The sequence below is a fragment of the Dama dama genome, chromosome 9, assembly GCF_033118175.1.
Source record: "Dama dama isolate Ldn47 chromosome 9, ASM3311817v1, whole genome shotgun sequence".
Lineage (NCBI taxonomy): Eukaryota > Metazoa > Chordata > Mammalia > Artiodactyla > Cervidae > Dama > Dama dama.
In genome coordinates this window covers 107817758-107840213 of record NC_083689.1, presented here as the reverse complement: position 1 = coordinate 107840213, position 22456 = coordinate 107817758, and the positions used below count along the sequence as shown (strand labels likewise).

The following is a 22456-nucleotide window of genomic DNA, read 5'->3' as shown; positions in this document are numbered from 1 at the left end:
CTGTTTTTCTTTTTCAAATAGTTCATCATTAGTGTATAGAAACAAAATATATTTTACTGAATTTGTCTAATAGTTCCATCAATTTCTTGGTATTATTTTTATTGTTCTCTAGCTATAATATCAGACACGACTGAAGCAACTTAGCAGCAGCAGCAGCAGCTATAATATCATGTCCTCCACAAACAGAGACAACTTGACTTTCTCCTTTCCCATTTGGATGCCTTTTATTTCTGGCAGGTGTAATTTTTACATAAATAAAGAAACACAAAGTAAAATTCACATTAGCATAGAATAAAACAAGTATTCAAACTAAAATAGCTGTCAAAATATGGAGAGTTGTTCAACTTTATGCATAATTAGAGAAATAAAAATTTAAGCTATACTAGCTATCATTTCTACCTATCAGATTAATAAAAATTCATAAATTTGACAACATAATCTCTTGCCTAGATCAAGTAGAAGCTGGTAGTTTCATGTATTCCTGCTAGATACAGAAAATGGTACAATGGCTATAAAGGAAATTTATATTTATAGTGATAATATATAGCAACACTACAAAGACATTTACACTTTGACCTAGAAATGACCTGGAAATCTCCAGGAATGTGTCTTAAAGAATTGGGATGAGGTCAATCCTCATCCCAATTCCCAAGAAGGGTAGTACCAAAGAATATGCTAACCATCAGACAATTGGACTCATCTCCCATTCTAGTTAGCTTCAGTTCAGTTCAGTTCAGTCACTCAGTCGTGTCTGACTCTTTGCCACCCCATGGACTGCAGCACACCAGGCCTCCCTGTCCATCACCAACTCCCAGAGTTTACTCAAACTCATGTCCACTGAGTCAGTGATGCCATCCAACCATCTCATCCTGTTGTCCCCTTCTCCCGCCTTCCATCTTTCCCAGCATCGGGGTGTTTTCAAATGAACCAGTTCTTCACATCAGGTGGCCAAAGTATTGGACTTTCAGCTTTAGCATCAGTCCTTCCAACAAATACTCAGGACTGATATCCTTTCGAATGGACTGGTTGGATCTCCTTGTAGTCCAAGAGACCAAGAGTCTTCTCCAACACCAAAAGCTATGGTTTATTCTAGCAGTCAGGTAAGGATGTGAAAGTTGGACCATAAAGAAGGCTGAGTGCTGAAGAATTGATGTTTTTGAATTATGGTGCTGGAGAAGATTCTTGCGAGTACTTTGGACTGCAAGGAGATCAAACCAGTGAATCCCAAAGGAAATCAATGCTTTGGAAGGACTGATGCTGAAGCTGAAGCTCCAATACTTTTGCCACCTGATGGGAAGAGTCAGTTCATTAGAAAAGATCTGATGCTGGGCAAGATGAAGGCAGGAGGAGAAACAGGCAGCAGGAGATAAGATGGTTAGATAGCACCACTGACTCAATGGACATGAATCTGTGCAAACTCCAGGAGATAGTGAAGGGCAGGGGAGCCTGGCGTGCTACAGTACTTGGGGTCACAAAAGAGTCAGACATGACTTACTGACTGAATAACAACAAAATAAATAATTTTTTTTAAAAAAGGAATCAGGATCCCTTGGGGAAAGGGTTTACTGAAGTACTGGAAAAGGAACATTCAAAAGATAAGCCTGGAACACTTTAGTATGCCAGGAAATATAGAGTATACAAAGAATCTTAGGAAAACACTCCAGGTAACTGAAAGAAAACATGCCTACCTAGGCTTCTATCACCCAATATTTTTCCAAAAGCAATACAATGAAAACATAAAAAAAAACTCACAAAACCATGCCCTCAGGATTAAAGACAGAAGGTACACACCTCAAAATAAATTTAAGAAAAAGTACCAAAGCACAGAGTGTGACTTCTCACTGACATGTTCCAGATTAAAGAAACTGAAGAAGCCTAACAACTAAATGCAATGAGTGAGTCTCAATTAGACCCTGAATCAGGATAAAAAAATTTTTTGCCAAAAAGGGACCTTATTGGAAAAGTTGACAAAAGCTAGATATGCAATATATTTTTGATAACAGCATGGTAATAGTGCTATACTTCTCAAATCCCAAATCATTACATTGTGAATATGTTCTTAGAAAAAAATATGTTTTAAGTATTTAAAAATAAAGAGACACGATATCTTCAACCAACCTGCCAAATCATTCAGAAAAGTGTACATATATATATACATATAAAACATAAATTATATATAGAGAGAAAGGGAGCTACAGAGCAAATATGGCAAAATGCTAACAAGTAATAAACAGAGTACAGTTCATAGGGGAAGCTTTGTTCTATTCCTGAAACATTGTTGCACATTTTAATGTTTTTCAAGTAAAGACCTAAAAATTACTAGCTATAAGATTTCTGCTTCCGTCAAGATAGGGGAACAAGCAAGGGGAACAAGAGGAACTTATCCTCTTGCATACAACTACCAAAAGTTGGACAAAAGTATAAGACATAGCATTCAAGCCACTGGACCTCAGGCGAGCCAGGGCAGTGAACTCTGAGAGACTATACATAAATGAACTGAACCTTAGGGTTATCCTAGTTTACTGAACGCTGACAATGTCCAGGATATGGCTCAAGGAAGAAGAGCCGAGTAGAACTCGGTCGTCTCTGCAAGGCAGACTGTTCCGAGCACAGACGCCAATGTAGTCAGCGTACTGGCGAAGAAACAAGTACAGAGGCCTAGAGAAGAGAGCGGCACGACACAGAAAACTCAGGAGACCTGCAGAGGCTCACCCGAGATGTTTTCTCGCTGACTACGGATCAGGCCAGGGCATGAGGAAACCACTCCATGCCAAGGAAACAATCCGCCCACAAGGATCATGACGGGAAACACCGTGCAGGGCTCACGAGGAATGGTACCAGGTTCTAACAGCCAGGATTTAAAACCTCACAGTATAGGGAGCATCCTCTGCATATTAAGAATGATCTTGCCTTAATAGAGGAGATAAATCCACCCAAGATTACACACACTGCTGGTCCACCACACAAATGTAAAAAACAAGAGCCAAAAAGATCAAGCTGAGTCCAAGTAACTTAAGCATATCCCAAAGCTCAAGAATATTTAAAGAAAGGTAAAACTATTCAGTACCTAATAAGGTAAAATTCATAATGCCTGTTATCAAGGGTATACAGATGCAGGAAAATACAACCCAAAATGAGGACAGAAATCAGTCAATCAGCTGGTCCAGAAATATCAGCAAGGATAGAAGAAAGGGGGAATAAAAGAGTCACTATGATGGCATTCCATAGGCTCATAAAATTAAAGGAAAGAATACATACAATAAGTAGAGACATGGAAAATATTTTAAAGGATTCAAACTGAACTACTATAGATGATTCATGGATGACTTGCTCATTTTCAACATGCAAATGACTCAAGCACTTCCTTTCTCTTTCCTTCTCTCCAAATCTTCCATCTTAAGCACAGGTGTGGCGTAAAAGCAAGATGTGAGTTTCAAAAGGTATGAAAAGATGAAGGATTGGCATATATTAGCATATTTAAATTGAAATACTGGTGAGACAGGAAGTGGCATGGCCAGAGGAAGACGGAAGGAGGCGATGATATTGTTGGAACAGAAGAGCTCTGGGAGAGGGTGAGTTAACTCACTGATACAGTTATTAAAGAGCTAGGGGGGAGGTCGGTCCAAAACAGGGGCATAGGAAGACCCTTAACACACCTTCCCCCTTGATATTCCAAATCTACAACCACACATGTGGTGAGTTCAGTTCAGTCACTCAGTCGTGTCCGACTCCTTGAGACCCGTGGACTGCAGCATGCCAGGCCTCCCTGCCCATTACCAACTCCCGGAGCTTACTCAAACTCATGTCCATTAAGTTGGTGATGCCATCCAACCATCTCATCCTCTGTCATCGCCTTCTCCTCCTGCCCTCAATCTTTCCCAGCATCAGGGTCTTTTCAACTGAGTCAGCTCTTCGCATCAGGTGGCCAAAGGATTGGAGTTTCAGCTTCAATATCAGTCCTTCCAATGAACATTCAGGATGGATTTCTTTAGGATGGACTGGATGGATCTCTTTACAGTCCAAGGGACTCTCAAGAGTCTTCTCCAACACCACAGTTCAAAAGCATCAATTCTCTGGCGCTCAGCTTTCTTTATAGTCCAACTCTCACATTCATACATGACTACTGGAAAAACCATAGCTTAGATTAAATGGACATTTGTTGGCAAAGTAAGGTCTCTGCTCTTTAAGATGCTGTCTAGGTTGGTCTTAACTTTTCTTCCAAGGAGCAGGCATCTTTTAATTTCATGGCTGCAGTCACCATCTGCAGTGATTTTGGAGCCCAAAAAAATAAAGTCTATTGCTGTTTCCACTGTTTCCCCATCTATTTGCCATGAAGTGATGGGACCAGATGCCATGATCTTAGTTTTCTGTATGTTGAATTTTAGGCCAACTTTTTCACTCTCCTCTTTCACTTTCATCAAAAGGCTCTTTAGTTTCTCTTCACTTTCTGCCATAAGGGTGGTGTCATCCGCATATCTGAGGTTATTGATATTTCTCAGCAATCTTGATTCCAGCTTGTGTTTCATCCAGCCCAGCGTTTCTCATGATGTACTCTGCATATAAGTTAAATAAGCAGGATGACAATATACTGTCTTGACATACTCCTTTCCTGATTTGGAACCAGTCTGTTGTTCCATGCCCAGTTCTAACTGTTGCTTCTTGACCTGCATACAGATTTCTCAGGAGGCAGGTCAGGTGGTCGGGTATTCCCATCTCTAAGAATTTTCCACAGTTTGTGGTGATCCATACAGTCAAAGGCTTTGGCATAGTCAATAAAGAGAAGTAGATGTTTTTGTGTAATTCTCTTGCTTTTTCAATGATCCAATGGAGTTGGCAAATTGATCTACAGTTCCTCTGCTTTATCTAAATCCAGCTTGAATATCTGGAAGTTCACGGTTCATGTACTGTTGAAGACTGGGTTGGAAGACTTTGAGCATTACTTTGCTAGCATGAGAGATGAGTGCAATTGTGCGGTAGGTTTGAGCATTCTTTGACATTTGTCTGGGATGGGAACGAAAACTGACCTTTCCCAGTCCTGTGGCCACTGCTGAGTTTTCCAAATTTGCTGGCATATTGAGTGCACTTTCACAGCATCATCTTTTATGATCTCAAATAGCTCAACTAGAATTCCATCACCTCCACTAGCTTTGTTTGTAGTGATGCTTCCCAATGCCCACTTGACTTCACATTCCAGGATGTCTGGCTCTAGGTGAGTGATCACACCATCATGATTATCTGGGTCATGAAAATTTTTTTTGTATAGTTCTTCTGTGTATTCTTGCCACCTCTTCTTAATATCTTCTGCTTCTGTTACGTCTATACCATTTCTGTCCTTTATTGTGCCCATCTTTGCATGAAATGTTCCCTTGGTATCTCTATTTTTCCTGAAGAGATTTCTAGTCTTTCCCATTCTATTGTTTTCCTCTATTTCTGTGCACTAATCACTGAGGAAGACTTTCTATCTCTCCTTGCTATGCTTTGGAACTCTGCATTCAAATGGGAATATCTTTCCTTTTCTCCTTTGTCTTTCACTTCTCCTCTTTTCACAGCTATTTGTAAGGCCTCCTCAGACAACAATTTTGCCTTTTTACATTTCTCTTTCTTGGGGATGGTCTTGATCCCTGTCTACTGCACAATGTCACAAACCTCTGTTCATAGTTCATCAGGCTCTCTGTCTATCAGATCTAATCCCTTGAATCTTATTTGTCATTTCCACTGTATAATCATAAGGGATTTGATTTAGGTCTTACCTGAGTGGTCTAGTGGTTTTCCCTACTTTCTTCAATTTAAGTCTTAATTTGGCAACACAGAACACATGTAATAATTCCAAGTAAAAAGAACTGTAAACTAGCTGAATGGGCTGCTCCCCAATAGGGGATAAAGAGACCACAGCAAGATGTGTAGTGACTCTAAAACCACATCCCCCACTGTAGTGACACACAGCTGGGAGGCATCTCACAAGCCCAGAGTCTCTTTAAGGATCAAAGGGTCTGTGCCCCACATTGGGCACCCCAACTGTTGGGACCTGCGCCACAGAGACAAGGCCCCCACATATCTCACTTTACAAACCAATGGGGTTTACATCAGGCGGCGGTGGGGGGTGGGCTGTGTAGATCTGAGACCCTCTCTTATAGAAGGCCTGCTTCTTCAAGACTGGGAGACGGAGCTTTTCTATCTAAAACAGAGAAACAATTACAGAATCAAGCAAAAGAAGGGAAAAAAAAAAAAAAAGGAATATATTCCAACCAAGAGAATAAGATGAAACCTCAGAGAAAGACCTTAATATAACAGATATAAGTTAAATGTGTGATGCAGAGTTAAAGAGATGCTTACTGAACTCCAAAGAAGAATGGATAAACATAGTGAGAGCTATAATGGACAGATAGAAAGTATTTTAAAACATTACAGGGATGCCACAGAACCAAAGAACACAATAACTGAACTGAAAAATACACTAGAGAGGTTCAAGAGCTGACGAGATAAACTAGAATAACAAAACGGCCACCTGGAAGGGCAGCTGAACTCACACAGACAAGCAGCAAAAAGAAACAAGAATTTTTAAAAGTGACGATAAGGAGATCTATGAGACCACACCAAGCAGAATAACATCCACACTACAGGGGCCCCAGAAGGAGAAGAGAGAAAGGGACAGAAAAATTATGTGACAAAATAGTGATCATAAATTCCCACGACCTGGGGAAGAAAACATTCAGGTCCACGAAGCAAAGAAAGTGCCAAGTAATGGAACATAATAAATCAAAACATCAAAAAAGGTAAAGATAAAGAGAGAATCTTAAAAGCTGCAAGAGAAAAACAACTTGTTGTATAAACAGGAACTCCCACAAGACCATCTGCTGATTTTCCAGGAGAAACTCTGCAAGTCAAAAGGGAATAACACAACATATTTAAAGTGATGACAGGGGAAAACCTAGAACCAAGAACACTCTATCATTCAGAATTGAAAAGGAGATGAAAAAAAAAAGTCTTCTAAATAAGCAAAAGCTAAAGGAACTCCATCAGGCTTCTCTGGTGGCTCAGTGATAAAGAACTCATCACCAATGCAGGAGACGTGGGTTTGAAAAGAGTCAGAAAGGTCCCCTGGAGGAGGAAATGGCAGCCCACTCCAGTATTCTTGCCCAGGAAATCCCGTGGACAGAGGCGCCTGACAGGCTGCAGTCCACGGAGCTGCCAAAGAGTCGGACACAACGTGGTAACTAAACAGCAATGAGAAAGAGTTTATCACTATTTAACACAGCTCACAAGAAAGGCTAATGGGTCTTCTTTAAGCTGAAAAGAACAGGCACTAACCAATGAAAACCATATGAGACCAAAAACCTCACCGGTAAGAGCAAATACACGGTAAAAGTAGATTAACCACAACTACTGGTAAGAAGGTTAAAAGGTAAAGTAGTAAAACTAATTAAAACTACTTAATTAGTTAAATGATACACAAAAAGATGGAAAATATGACATCAAAAGCATAAAACATGACTGAGGGGAATAAAAATGCAAGTTTTCAGAATGTGTTCAAATTTAAGTTGCTACCAACTTCAACTAGACTGCTATATATATAGATCATTATATGTAAACCTCACAGTAACCACAAAAAATATATATATATACAGTAGATACACAAAAGATGAGAATGGAATCTAAACAGAACACTAAAGAAATTCATCAAACCACAAGAGAAACGAGCAAGAGATGAGGAAAGGAACAGAAAGAAATTACAAAAACAGCCAGAAAACAAACAACAGAAAGACATAAGTACACACCTATTAATATTTATTTTCAGTTTAACGGGACTAAATTATCCGGTTAAAAGATACAGGGTGGCTGAATGGATTAATTGTAAAAAATTAAAAGGCAAAAGACTAACTTATATGTTACCAAGAAGAGACTTAGTTCAGGTTTGAGGACACAAAGACTGCAAGCAGAGGGATGGACAAAGAGACTCCACGCAAAGAGAGACGAAAGACAGCTCACACAGCCACAGGTAACATTAGACACAGCAGGCTCTGAGACAAGGAACACAGCAGCAGACAAGGAGGGGCATCATATAATACAAAGGGTCAGCTCAACAAGGGATGTAACATCTGTAAGTATTTACACACCTAACATAGGGACGCTTAAGTATATAAGGCAACTATTAACAGACCTAAATGGAAACTTTGATAGCAATACAATAATTGCTGGAGACTACCCCATTTACATCAATGGATAGATATCCACACAGAAAGTCAAGAGGGAAATAACAGCTTGAAATGAAGCATTAGACCCGCTCGTTTGAGAGAAATATAGAGAACATTCCACTGCAAAGCAGCAGAACACACATTCTCCTCAAGGGCACGTGGAGCATTCTCAAGGTTAGGCCACATGCTGGACCACAAAACAAGTCTCAATAAATTGCCTGAAATAATATCAAGCAATTTCTATCAAAATTCTAATGGCATTTTGCACAGACTAGAATAAATAGTTCTAAAATTTGTATGGGATCAAAGTCCCCAGAGAGCCAAACAATCTTGAGGAAGGAAGGAAGGGAGGAATGAACAAACAAAGCTGTGGATATCATGCTCCCTGATTTCAAACTATACTAATGAAAACAGCATGATGCTGGCCTAAGACACATAGATCAGTGGAGCAGAATAAAGAGCCCAGAAATAAATCCACTCATAAGTGGGCAACTAATTTACAACAAGATTGCTGGGAGAAATATCAATAACCTCAGATATGCAGATGACACCACCCTTATGGCAGAAAGTGAAGAAGAACTAAAGAGCCTTTTGATGAAAGTGAAAGAGGAGAGTGAAAAAGCTGGCTTAAAACTCAACATTCAGAAAACTAAGATCATGGCATCTGGTCCCATCACTTCATGGCAAATAGATGGGGAAACAATGGAAACAGTGAGAGACTTTATTTGGGGGGGCTCCAAAATCACTGCAGATGGTGACTGCAGCCATGAAATTAAAAGACGCCTGTTCCTTAGAAGAAAAATTATGACAACCTAGATAGCATATTAAAAAGCAGAGATATTACTTTGCCAACAAAGGTCCGTCTAGTCAAGGCTTTGGTTTTTCCAGCAGTCATGTACAGATGTGAGAGTTGGATATAAAGAAAGCTGAGCGCCAGAGAATTGATGCTTTTGAACTGTGGTGTTGGAGAAGACTCTTGCAAGTCTCTTGGACTACAAGGAGATCCAACCAGTCAATCCTAAACGAAATCAGTCCTTAATATTCATTGGAAGGACTGATGCTGAAGTTGAAACTCCAATACTTTGGCCACCTGATTGGAAGAACCGTCTCATTAGAAAAGACCCTGATGCTGGGAAAGATTGAAGGCTGGAGGAGAAGGGACAGCAGAGGATGAGATGGTTGGATGGCATCACCAACTCGATGGACATGAGTTTGAGTAAGCTCCGGGAGTTGGTGATGGACAGGGAGGCGATGGACAGGGAGGGTCACAAAGAGCCAAACACAACTCAGCGACTGAACTAAACTGAATTTACAACAGAGGAAGCAAGAATATGCAATGGGAAAGGGCAATCTCTTTGATAAATAGTACTGGGAAAATCCAACAGTCACGTGCAAGAGAATAAAACTGGATTACTATCTCATATCATACACAAAAATCAACTCAAAATGATTAAAGACTTGAATGTAAGATCAGAAACCATAAAACTTCTAGAAGAACACATAGTCACTATGTTCCTTTTCGTCACTCTTAGAGATATTTTTGGATCTGATTCAAAGGTAATGGCAACAAAAGCAAAAATAAACAAGACTACATCAAAAAGCTTCAGTACAGCATCAAGCAAACCAAACGTCAACCTGCAGAATGAGAGAAGATATCTGCAAATCATACATCCAACACAGCGCTCATATCTAGAACATATACAGAATTCACACAACTAAACAACGGCAACAAAATCCAACTCTCAAGTAGGCAGAGGTACATAAAAAGATGCTCATCATCACCAACTAGTAGGGAAATGTAAATCAAAACCACAATGAGATCTCATCACATATTTCTCAGAATGGCTATTATCTAAAAGACAAGTACTGGAAATTTTTAAGAGAAAAAGGAACCCTTATACACTGTGAATGAGAATGTAATTTAGTGCAGCCACTGTGTAGAACAATATGAAAGTTCTTCAAATAATAACATACCTCATATGGTACTAGAACCATATGATCTAGTTATTCCACTTCTGGATATTTATCTACAGTAAACAAAAACACTAACTAAAAGAGACAGATGCGTCTTTATGTTCCCTGTAACACTGTTTAAAACAGTCAGACATGGAAATCACCTAAGTGTCCGTCAGGGGATGAAGAGATAAAGGAGATGTGTACATATGCAGGACAGAGAACTTCTCAGTCATAAAAAAGAAGGAAACGCTGCCATTTATGACAACTTGGATGGGCTGTGGGGCTGTTATGCAAAGTGAAGGAAGTCAGTCAGAGAAAGACCAATATGGAATCTGAAAAAAACAAAACAAATGAGCAAAGAAAACAAAACTCGCAGTAACAGACTGGTGGTTGTCAAAGGGAAAGAGGGTTCGGGTGTTAGTGAAAAGGGTGAAGGGGTCAATTATATGGTGACAGGCGATAACGAGACACTGTAATAATCACTTGATAGTGTACACCAGTTCTACTGGAATTTAAACAAACAAAAAAGCTATCCTAACAAGAAAAAGAGGTAGGAGGGAAGGAAGGGAGGGAAGAAGGGAAAAAGGTTAATTCATTTGTCAAAAAAGGGAATAACTCCAAATAACTACGTACTTTGTAACAGAGATTCAAAAGACATGACATAAAAACTGACCCAACTGCAGGGAAAAACAGAGTCACAATTATAATCAGAGGTTTCAACACCCCGTCTCAATAACTGATAGGATAGGAAGACAGAAATGAGTAAAGAAACGACTATCAACCGTCTGGACCTAACTGTCTGTCACAGAACACTGCAAACAAGAGCAGGGCAGGGAGCACCCAGGAACAGTCACCCAGACGGACCACACTCTGGGCCAGGAAACGCATCCAAGGAGTCAAGTCATATATAATTAGGTCTGCGAAAACAATGGACTAAATTTGAAATCAATAACAAAAATATCTCTTAAAAGAAAAAACTTCTTAGAAATTAAATAATAGACCTTAAAAGACTACATGGGTCAAGGGAGAAATCAAAACTGAAACTAAAATGTATTCTGAACTGAAAAACATGAAAATAAGCATCAGAGAATTTTTGGAAATGCAGCTAAAACAGTACTCAGAGAAAACTGAGAACACTACAGAAGAATATGGTCTTAATCTCAACTTCTACTTTATTAATTTGGAGGAGAAAAAGAATAAATGAAGCCCAGATTAAATGGGAAAAAATAAATAGATTTCAGAGCAGAAATCAATGCAATGGAAAACAGAATATCAACAGAGACAAAGAATGAAATAAAAAACTGGTTCCCAGATAACATCAGTAAAACTGAGAAATCTCTAGCCAGTCTGATCAGGGGAAAAAAAAGACATAAATTACCAATGTAAGTAATGAAAGAGATAAGACCACTTGAGTCTCCAAATAGGAAAAAGACAATAAGGTAAGATAATAAACAACACTAAAAATTAATGGAAAACTTAGAAAAAAATGAACAAATTCCCGAAAGGCACCAAAGTTCACTCAAGAACAAAAAGATAATCTGACTAGCTCTCTATTTTAAAAATTAAGTTTATCACTAAAAACCTTCTCCTGAAGAAAACTCTAGACCAAGATTATTTCACTGGTAAATTCTATCAAACATCTAAGCAAGAAATAAAACCAATTCTACATAAACTTCTTCAGAAAACTGAAGAAGAGAAAATACTTCCCAACTTGTATAATGAAGCCAGCATTACTCTGATACCAAAACCAAACAATATTAAAAGAAAAGGGACTCTAGATCAAAATCCCTTAGCAACACTGATAAAAAAAAGTCTCCAAGAATTAATTTTTAGCAAATTGAATCCAGTGATATAAAAAAGAGATAATAGAAAAAGATGAAGTGGGATTTAATGTAGCAATACAAGTCGCATTTTGTTTTTCTTTTTTTTAGCAATCATCAAATGTTTCAAACACCTGAAAATCGATGAATACATTTCAACATATTATCAAACTGAGAAGAGAAAACAACATAATCATCTAAGCAGAAGAAGACAGACCAGCTGACAAAATCCAATGTTAATGAAAAAAGTCTTAGCTAGGCAGGAATAGAAGGGAATTTTCATAAGCGTATAGAAGATATCTATCAAAGTTAACATCATAATGAATACTGAAAGACAATGCTTTTCCCGTAAAATCAGGAACAAGACATAGATGTCTGCTGTTAATACTTCTATTGAATTTTGCACTGGGGGTTTTAACTATTGTTAGAAGGCAAGAAAAATAAATAAAAAGCATCCAAACTGGAAAAGAAGAACTAAAATTCTCTTTGTTTACAGATAATATAATCATATATGTAGAAAAATCAATGGAATCTATAAGGAAAGAGCAAATAAGTATGTTTTGCAAAGTTTACATTATGAGATTGACATAGATAATAACAATGAACAGTGGAAAACGGAAAACTAGGAAAAATGCTGCTTATAAGAACATCCAAAAATATGAAATACACATAAATCTGAAAGGTCTATACACTGGAAACTAAGATTATTCAGAAAAAGAAGACACACCATGTTTATGGTGTATACAAAGCTCTGATACAGTATGGTGTATTGTAAAGCTCCAATACTGTTAAGATATACATTTTCCTGAAATTTACCTATTTATATATTTAATGCATTCCAATAAAATTTCAGTAGCCTCTTTTAAAAAAATTGATGAGTTGTTCTAAAATATATATGGAAATGCACAGGAACTAAAATAGTCAAAACAATTTTGGGGAAAAAAAGCACAAAGAGAAATTACACTATCTAACTTTGAGATTACTAGAAAGTCACAGTAATCAAAATAGTGTTACTGGTGTCACGGTAGACAAAGAAATGAATGGAACAGATCAAGTGTGTAGAAATAGACTCACTCATTATGGTCAACTGATTTTCAACAAAATGAAATGGTAATTCAGTAAAGAAAGCTTAATCCTTTCTAAAAATGCTGATGGAATAAATGGATATCCATTAACAACAACAACAAAAAAACTGACTTTAATCTATAACTTGTCCCATATACAAAAAGTAACTAAAAATGGATCATAAATATAAGTATAAAACATCCATATGCAAACACAGGAGAAAACACCTTTGGATTAGGCAAAGATTTTTTTTTAGACATAACAGGAAAAAAACACAATGCTCTGAAGAAAAAATTGATATATTGAACTTTACTTTCAGGTAGAATAAATGATGCATTTTCAGCATCAAGAGGAAAAGCTAACATACTCCTTGTTTTTCTTTGGGTTTCCAGTCATTGTTCAACTGTTATCTTTCAACATTTCCTCTTTGAAAGGCAACACTACCTGCTTAAACCACTTCCTCTCAATCTATCACCATTCCCTAGCCCCCTTTTCCATGTCCCATATTCTCCTGCCTTTTTAAATCATCTTAGCATTTGTCTCCATCTATCCCTCATCTAAATACTTAACACTTCAATATAAACTGACTTTGATGATTCCTCCTGTCCTGACCTCACAAATCCTGAATCTTCTTATCCATTAATCCTATGTCTTGTTCCTTCCAGTACCTTACTTTCCTAAAGAGTACAATTGCAGTTAAACATAGTCAATAAAACATATGGCTATTTTTCCACTCCTTTCCAAAATCCCACTGAAATACAAGATAGTTAGTTAAAGTATAAATTTACAAAAACAAAGAAGATAGAAAAGGCAATAGTCACAGATAAGACATGCCAATACAAATGTTAGAAAATATTATAAAAAGCAGGTAAGGTGTAACTGATTAGCATCAGGGAAAGCTGAAACCCAAGTGTTCTACAAAGCAGAGGTCAAGAAGAAAAGGCCATGTGACAGCAGGGGGAACTGGAGGAAAACGGTGAAAGAGGGCAAACCTCCAGTAACAAGACAAGTAAGCACCAGGGGCGCTGCAGCACGGTGACCGCGGTTCACTCTGACGCACGGGATGGGAGAGCCGCTGAGCGAGTCCACTCTGAGAGTTCTTAGCCAAAGGAGAAACTTTTTCTTTCCTTTTTAATGGGGCTTCCCTTGTGGCTCAGTTGGTAAAGAATCCACCTGCAATGTGAGAGACCTGGGTTCCATCCATGGGTTGGGAAGATCCCCTGGAGAAGGGAAAGGCTCCCCACTCCAGTATTCTGGCCTGGAGAATTCCATGGACTGTACAGTCCATGGGGTCACAAAGAGTTACAATCTATTGCAGTAATCATTTCAGAACACACATAAACCATCACACTATAAACCTTAAATCTATACACTGATGTATGTCAACTGTATCGCAATAAGACTCTGGGGCGTTAGAGACCAATCTACAGGGTCAGGTAACTTCAGGAAAGCCCAGGAACTGGAGAGAGCTAAATGAAGGAAAAGGAGAGGGCGCTGAAAGAGGAGGATCGGTTCAGGCCATACAAGGAACAGCCAGAATTCTAGGGCCTATTGCTCAGCCCACAGACAGGCAGTTATTCCTCCCCCAGAGCAGACAAAAACAAGCAGAAAAAATTAACCAGAGAGCCTCTGGATGCAGAGACACCAGGCAGCTTACCAAAACCAGGAGGATGAACTAAAACATGACTCTGTGAACTCAATCTACTTTCTCTACATATTCCCATAACAGAGTAGTGAAACAAAATACAGGACATCAGTTAAATCTGAATATCAGATAAAAAATGGTCTTTAGTGTATGCATCCCTGGAGGAGGAGATGGCTACCCATGCCAGTGTTCTTGCCTGGGGGATCCATGGACAGAGGAGCCTGGCGGGCTGCAGTCCACGGGGTGGCAGAGTCGGACACGACTGAGCGACCGGGCACACACAGGGTGTGCATTTCCCAATCACTGCACGCGAACCTAACTGGCGATCTGTATTTTAATTCGCCACATCCGGCAACCCTACCTTCAGACTAGAAACTAGAGCAACATTCTTCGGGGAACCTCACTGGCCCAGGAAGGGAAGTTAAAGATATTAACATGAGTTCTCAGCGAAATCAAAGATCCTTACCAGATAACACACACCACACACACACATTCCCCATAAGAAACAGAGTTTCTGCTACAATTTACTCAAATCCTAAGACCCGTGAGTGCAAGAAACACACTAATTCTAACTTTTGGAAGTAAAATAAAATTTTCTTACCTTTGAATAAATACAATGAAATGTGAAGTAAGACAATGGAAACAAACAGAGCAAAAATCCAAGAACTATTAAGGTGTGGAATATTTCATCTTTAATGCCTTCAAAAGATAATGAGCAGTACAATACTGACCTTTATTTTTATAGCTCTTAATTTTTAATTTTATATATTTTATAAAATGAATAATAATATAATCTTTAAGTTACAAAACCATATTGTTTATTCAAAGAATTTTATGTCATTAAATCATCAGTATATTAGCATTTTAGTAATGAAATGACAGCAAAGAACAGCTACAAGTTAAAATATTCCATGTGACTATACTAATGACTCACAGAAGAATTCAGGGAAGGTGGGTTATAAAGAAAGTGTGTGCCAAAATGATAAAACAGCAGGGCTCAAGGGATACAAGGAAGTAGGGTAGTTAAGAAAATAAAATTTGTAAGAAGGGTTCTCAAACCTGACTAATCATTAGAATAATCTGGACATCTACTGGGGAAAAAAGATTTCGAAGCTCAAAAATTTCAGACCTACTGACCCAGAGTATTGGGAGATGGACCCAAATCTTACAGTTTCTGAAATTTTCCCCGTGCGATTCTGATAGCCAGGAAGATTCTGGAACCACTGCTTTAGAATGCTGACTTAGGTGTGCTTATTCAACAGTATGATCTATTTGCTTTAAGGACAATTACGATGCTACAGACGATAAATGATGAAATTATTCTTCTTACCTTGGATACATTGCCGACATAATTCATTTGGATAGTAGTTTCCTTATCAACTTGATTACAAAGGTTCTGTAAAGTAGATGCATATTCTTTATCACTTTTTATCCTCAGGGCCATGAATTTCTTCACTGTCTCCAGTAACCGTAACTCCCAGTCTTGCAATTTTAACACAGCTTCGTGTGAGTTCTTCAGGTCACTCCCAAACCCCATGTTTGTAAGGCACCGTCTTATCCTCCACACTACACAACTGAGCCTTCTAGTCAGCACATATCTGTGTATGTAAACAAAAGGAAAAGAGTCTTAAATCAAAAGGAAATTAATCTTCAAAGCAAAGTTATGGCCCACTTTTTTGGAGTGGAAAAAAAAAAAAATCACTATAACTGAATGTTTTCCCCCAAAGATCAGGAACAAGATGAGAATGTCCAATCTCAGCACTTTGATTCAACAGTGTTCTAGTCAGTACAATGAAGGAAATGAAACAATTTCCATTGAAACTGGGAAGGAAGAAATAAAACTATCTTTACTTACAGATGATATGACACTGTATTAGAAAATCCTAAGTACAATTTTACAAGTATTAGAACTAATGAAGGAGCTCAGTAATATTTCAGGGTACAAGTTCAATATGCAAATATCAACTGTATTTCTATACTCTAGCAATGACCAATCTGAAAATAAAATTTAAAAACAATTCCATTTACAACAGCATCAAAAAGAATAAAATACTTAGGAATAAATTTTGCAAAATAAACACAAAACTTCACTCTTAAAATTTTAAAACATTGTTGAAAAATGCAAAGAAAACCTAAATAAATGGAAAGACTCATGTTCATGAATCCAAAAGACTTAATATTGTTAAAGAGGCAATCCTGTTCAATTTGATCTACAAATTTAACTCAATCCATAGTAAAACCTAAGCTAGCTTTCTTTTTTTTTTGCAGAAATTGATAAACTAATCCTAAAATTTATTTAGAAATGCAAGGGAGCCAGAATAGTCGACCAAACAAAAAACCAAAACACCATGAAGAAAAAGAACAAAGTTGGAGGACTCGGAATTCAGAGCCACATCCATTTGACGGAGGAAAAAAAAAAAGTCTTGTCTACTACAGATGCTGGGACGATTGAATTCCACACGCAAAAGACTTCAGCAAGATGCCTCCTTAGACCATATACAAAAAAATTAACTCGAAAGAAATCACAGATTCAAATAGAGCTAAAACTGTAAAACTCTCAGAAGAAAATAAAGTAGTAAATCTGTGACCGTGGCTTAAGACAATGGCTTCTAGATATGACACCAAAAGTACAAGAAACAAAATAAAAATATATAAATTTGGTTTCATCAAAATTAAAAACTTCTATACTTCAAAGGCCAACATCAATAAGTGATAATGCCGCAGAATGGGAGAAAATATTTACAAATTATGTATCTGATAAGGAGTATCTATCTGGATTATACAAAGATTTCTTAAACTCAGTAACAACATGACAAACTAATTAAAACGGTCAAAAGACAGATATGACTAGACATTTCTCCAAACAGAATTTATAGATGTCCACTAAGCACATGAAAGGATGTCCAGTATCACTGGCCATTAGGGAAATACCAATCAGAACCACAATGAGACATCATATCACTAAGATGTCTACAATAAAAAGACAGATAATATCAAATGTTGCAGACTGTGAAGAAATCAGAACCATCATATATTGGTGGTATAAATTTAAAATAGGCAGTTCCTCAAAAACTAAACACAGAGTTATCATATATGACCAAGAAATTTCACTCTTAGGCATATACTCAAGAGAAATAAAAACATATGCCCACACAAAAACTTGTATATGAATATCTGCCAAATGGTCATCAGCTGATGAGCGGATAAATCAAACATAATATAACTATACAAGGAAACATTATTTGACAATGAAAAGGAATTGATACGAGGCAGGGCATAGATAAACCTTGCAAACATCCTATGTGAAGAAGTCAGACACAAAAGACTGACATGTTGTACTGTCTTCTTATATGAAATGTCCAAAATCTACCTTTAGAGACATAAATCAGATCAGTATTTGACTAAAGCCGGCAAATGTGGGAAGAAATGAAGGGTGACTGCTAAGATAATGAATTTCCTTTTGGGGTCAGGAGAGTGCTCCAAAATTGATTGTGGCATGGTTGCACAACTCAATGAACAATAAAAGCCACTAAACTATACAATTTAAATGGGTGAATTATTCAGCATGTGAGTTATATCTCAAAGTTGTTTAAAAAATCATTAGAGCATAACTTATAATCATCTAAAGGTCAGTGGGGCTTCCCTGATGGCTTAAGGACACTCCATAAGGATGCTCTCCCACAGAAGCAATCACCATTGAAAAGTGTGAGTCTTGGTTAACAGCCACTGATTAGGAAATATAGAATAGTTAATGGGCTTCCCTGGTAGCTCAGCTAGTAAAGAATCTACCTGCAATGCAGGAGACCCCGGTTCAATTTCTAGGTTGGGAAGATCCCCTGGAGAAGAGATAGGCTACCCACTCCAGTATTCTTGGGCTTCCCTGGTGTCCAGATGGTAAAGAATCCGCCTGCGATGTGGGAGGCCTGGGTTCAATTCCTAGGTTGGGAAGATCCCCTGGAGGAGGGCATGGCAACCCCACTCCAGTATTCTTGCCTGGAGAATCCCATGGACAGAGGGGCCTGGCAGGTTACAGTCCGTAGGGTCATAAAGAATCAGACACGACTGAGTGACTAAGTCCAAAGGTCAATTATCAGAAAATTACCCCAAATCTATTCCTGATTGTTTAATATAAATCCCAAGAACTATGATAGAATTTATTTTCCCCTCCAGCCTCCTAGAATTTCAGGCAGTGAATGTTTCAGGGTCAGTTAAAAGAAAGATACAAAACACATCTTTGATTTTTAGGTCTGGCTCATATCAGAAGTCAATGTAATTGAGCTGAAATCCTCTAGGCTAATCAGAAAAATGAGACTGCTCTCTCTAACCTCAGTGATACACATTTAAAATGATGATAAAACTGTGAGTTTTCCAAATAGGAAGCAAATTTCAATTTTTTCCCAACTGAAAACTGTTCAGTTTTATAATCAAACAAGTGGGGGATAGGAGGGAAAGATGATGGGAAAATATACTTCATCAAGGTTTCCAAAGTAGCAACCAGGACACTAAATGGACCTTAACATAAATAAGTCAATACAAGTAACTGACTTATCCACTTTAATATCAAGTAGGAGAATTCCAGGGGCTTCCCTGGTAGTGCAGTTGGTAAAGAATCTGCCTGCAGTGCAGGAGACCCTGGTGCGATTCCTGGGATAGGAAGATCTCCTGGAGAAGCGATAGGCTACCCAATTCACTATTCATGGGCTTCCCTGGTGGCTCAGAGAGTAAAGAAGCCACTTGCAATGCAGGAGACATGGGTTCGATCCCTGGGTTGGGAAGATCCCCTGGAGGAGGGCCTGGCAATCCAGTCCAGCATTCTTGCCTGGAGAATCCCATGGATAGAGGAGCCCGGCGGGCTACAGTCCGTAGGGTCAGAAAGAGTCGGACGTGACTGTGTGACTAGGCACACCTAACAGGATAATCCCAGTCTTTTCACTCTGTAGGCGGCAGCTTTAAAAATGTACTCTGATAAACTGTATCAAAAGAAAATTTTGATAAAAAAGAAAATTTTTCTGTTACTTTACATATAGCTCAACTAAGTCTCAGTGAAGATATACTCTACCTCATACCATGTTTTCAATGGAAGAATAAGAAGCACTTTTTTCCAGACAAAGAAAGGTGAAACATTTTGCTTTTTTAAGAAACTATTTCTGAGACAGTGTTTCAGTTTATTCTGTAACTTAGAATAAATATCACTTCTGCTTCTAAATGCATCTAGCTGTGGTCTAAGCTTTGACAATAATTTTTTTCTCTCATTATTAGGAATTTCAAAAGAAAGATGAAGAGCTTAGGTGAATAAAAATGGAAACAGAATCTGGCAGCTGAGAAACACTCCAGCCCACTCTAAGGACTTGCTTATGTACACCAATATCCTAGGTCAGGGTAAATATAAACTAATTTAATATATGGTACCAACCAGTCCATCCTAAAGGAGATCAGTCCTGGGTGTTCATTGGAAGGACTGATGCTGAAGCTGAAGCTCCAATACTTTGGCCACCTCATGCGAAGAGCTGACTCACTGGAAAAGACCCTGATGCTGGGAAAGACTGAGGGCAGGAGGAGAAGGGGACGACAGAGGATGAGACGGTTGGATGGCATCAGCGACTCAATGGACACGCGTTTGAGCTTAACTCGGGAGACAGTTGAGGACAGGGAAGCCTGGCGTGCTGCAGTCATGGAGTGGCGAAGAGTCAGACATGACTGAGCGAATGAACAACAACAAACGTTTGATGAGAAAAAGAAAAAAATAATGAAAGCTGGAGTAACCCAGTAAAGTTTCTTAGAAATGGCATGATATGAGCCAAGATTTGAATAACCATGATTTAGATTATAAAAGATCAAAAAGGAAATGCATTTCAGGAAGCAATATAGAGAAAATAAGTGAATGGGGGCAAAGTAAAAAAGAAATGTCTCCAAAATCAAGCTCTATGTGGCAAACAGTGGCATGCCAATTTATCTCTTCCTATTCTAAAGTTCAGGAAACCAGTAAGGCTTAAACTCCTTTAGTTAATTGGTGTTAAGGCAAAATGACAAAATCATGAATGTGATGGATTAAATGATTAACTTGCTGGTGCTAGTTATACAAGTGTGTTCAGATTGAAAAATTTCATAAAGCTGAGCATCTGTGATTTGTATACTTTTCTATATGTATGTTACAGTTAATTAAAAGAGAGAAATATAGATTTTAATATGGAAGCTAGGTATAAAATAGATTGATGAGAGCAAAAATATAAAAACAGTCATAAGAAGGAAAATTAATAAGTCATTATAGCTATCAGTTCAGTTCAGTTCAGTCGCTCAGTCGTGTCCGACTCTGCGGCCCCATGAATCGCAGAACGCCAGGCCTCCCTGTCCATCACAAACTCCTGCAGTTTACTCAAACTCATGTCCATCCAGTCGGTGATGCCATCCAGCCATCTCAACCTCTGTCGTCCCCTTCTCCTCCTGCCCCCAATCCCTCCCAGTAACAGGGTTTTTTCCAATGAGTCAACTCATCGCATGAGGTGGCCAAAGTACTGGAGTTTCAGCTTCAGCTTGAGAAATGAGGACCCATCATTGACAATGTCAATGAGAGGTAAAAAGAGGCTTGACCTGGTTAATGGATTTAAGGAAGAGACAGATGATACAGGACAAGTTTAAGGCTTTTATAAGAAATGAAGATAATATCAATAGAAGTGGAAGAATGAGAATATGGAGCTACTTTAAAGAAAATACATTCATTTCAGCAGGAAATAAATGCTTAGGTAAAGCATCAAGGCTAAAAGACACAAATCTGAGAGTCAAGTGCTTAAGTGATAAAACTAAGACTGAATGTTGACAGAAAAGCAGAGCATTAAGGACAAAGCCCATGAGAATCTGTCAGCAGAGGAACTGGAGGAAAAAAGCCAAAGGGTAGAAATTAGGTAAGCAGAAGAATAAAAGAGGTTTGACAGTTACAGACACTGAGATTTAAAAAAAGAAGTTGTTAGCAATGTCAAATGTCAGAGAGAGAGATGAAAACTGCAGAAAGTCATTATTAGAATTTTCAGGTAACGCCATCATAGTAAAAGAAGTACCTCGGAAGCTCCTACCACCAATAACTAACAAAAAGAACAAAAAATTGTTAAGGGAAAAAAGCAAAAATTTAAACACACCATCAGCAAGTAAAGGAGTACAACTTCAGGCCACACGTTTCACTACACAGTTTCAAAGGGAAACAGGGGGAAAGCTCTGGCACTCCAGGCAGCATGCAAGTGTGCCCCAAACTACCCAACTTGCAGAAGATATCCTGAGGAGGAAGAAATAACAAAATCCTGAGAAGTCACACTGGATACCCTAACATGAAAAGAGGCAGCAGAGACCAAATAGGCCCACCAAGGGAAAAATCAAGAAATCAAAGAAGGAAGCTTCTCTGGACCAAGGCAGGACCTCAGAAAATGCAGGGAGGGCAGCCTTGCCTTGCCATTTTCCAGGGCTCTGTGAAGAGCTGGTGGATGAAATGAGACCCAGGAGCGCAGGATGGTCAGTGGACTCTCAGGACAGAGAGTGTGTCTCAGGGCTCCGGACAAGGCCAAACTCAGGCCCCGCCAATACCTCCCCACCCCTCGATCACCATGCTCACATGACAAGTAAGCCAAAATTAAAAGTAAGACCTTCTAATCCCGTGGACAGAGGAGTGCAGTGGGCTACAGTGCACAGGCTGCAAAGGTTTGAACACAACCGAGCGACTGAGCAGGCAAAAGTAAAACCTAGCTTCTGATCCAGGTAACACGGCAGAGGCCCTTTTCCCCAGGTCTGCCCCA

The 22456-nt window shown here is 38.6% G+C and overlaps 1 protein-coding gene across 5 annotated transcripts in view; it reads right to left on the bottom strand.

Annotated features, from left to right (window-relative positions):
- FER (FER tyrosine kinase) overlaps positions 1 to 22456 on the bottom strand; it is a 442861-nt gene that overhangs the window by 390391 nt on the left and 30014 nt on the right. For all 5 annotated transcript variants that reach the window (XR_009694249.1, XM_061152123.1, XM_061152124.1 and 2 more), the window contains exon 2: positions 16009 to 16276. Coding sequence is in view for 4 of the 5 variants with exons in the window: in XM_061152123.1 (XP_061008106.1) it covers positions 16009 to 16215 (207 nt within the window). In the remaining variant the exon portion in view is untranslated. The remainder of the gene's footprint in view (positions 1 to 16008; positions 16277 to 22456) is intronic.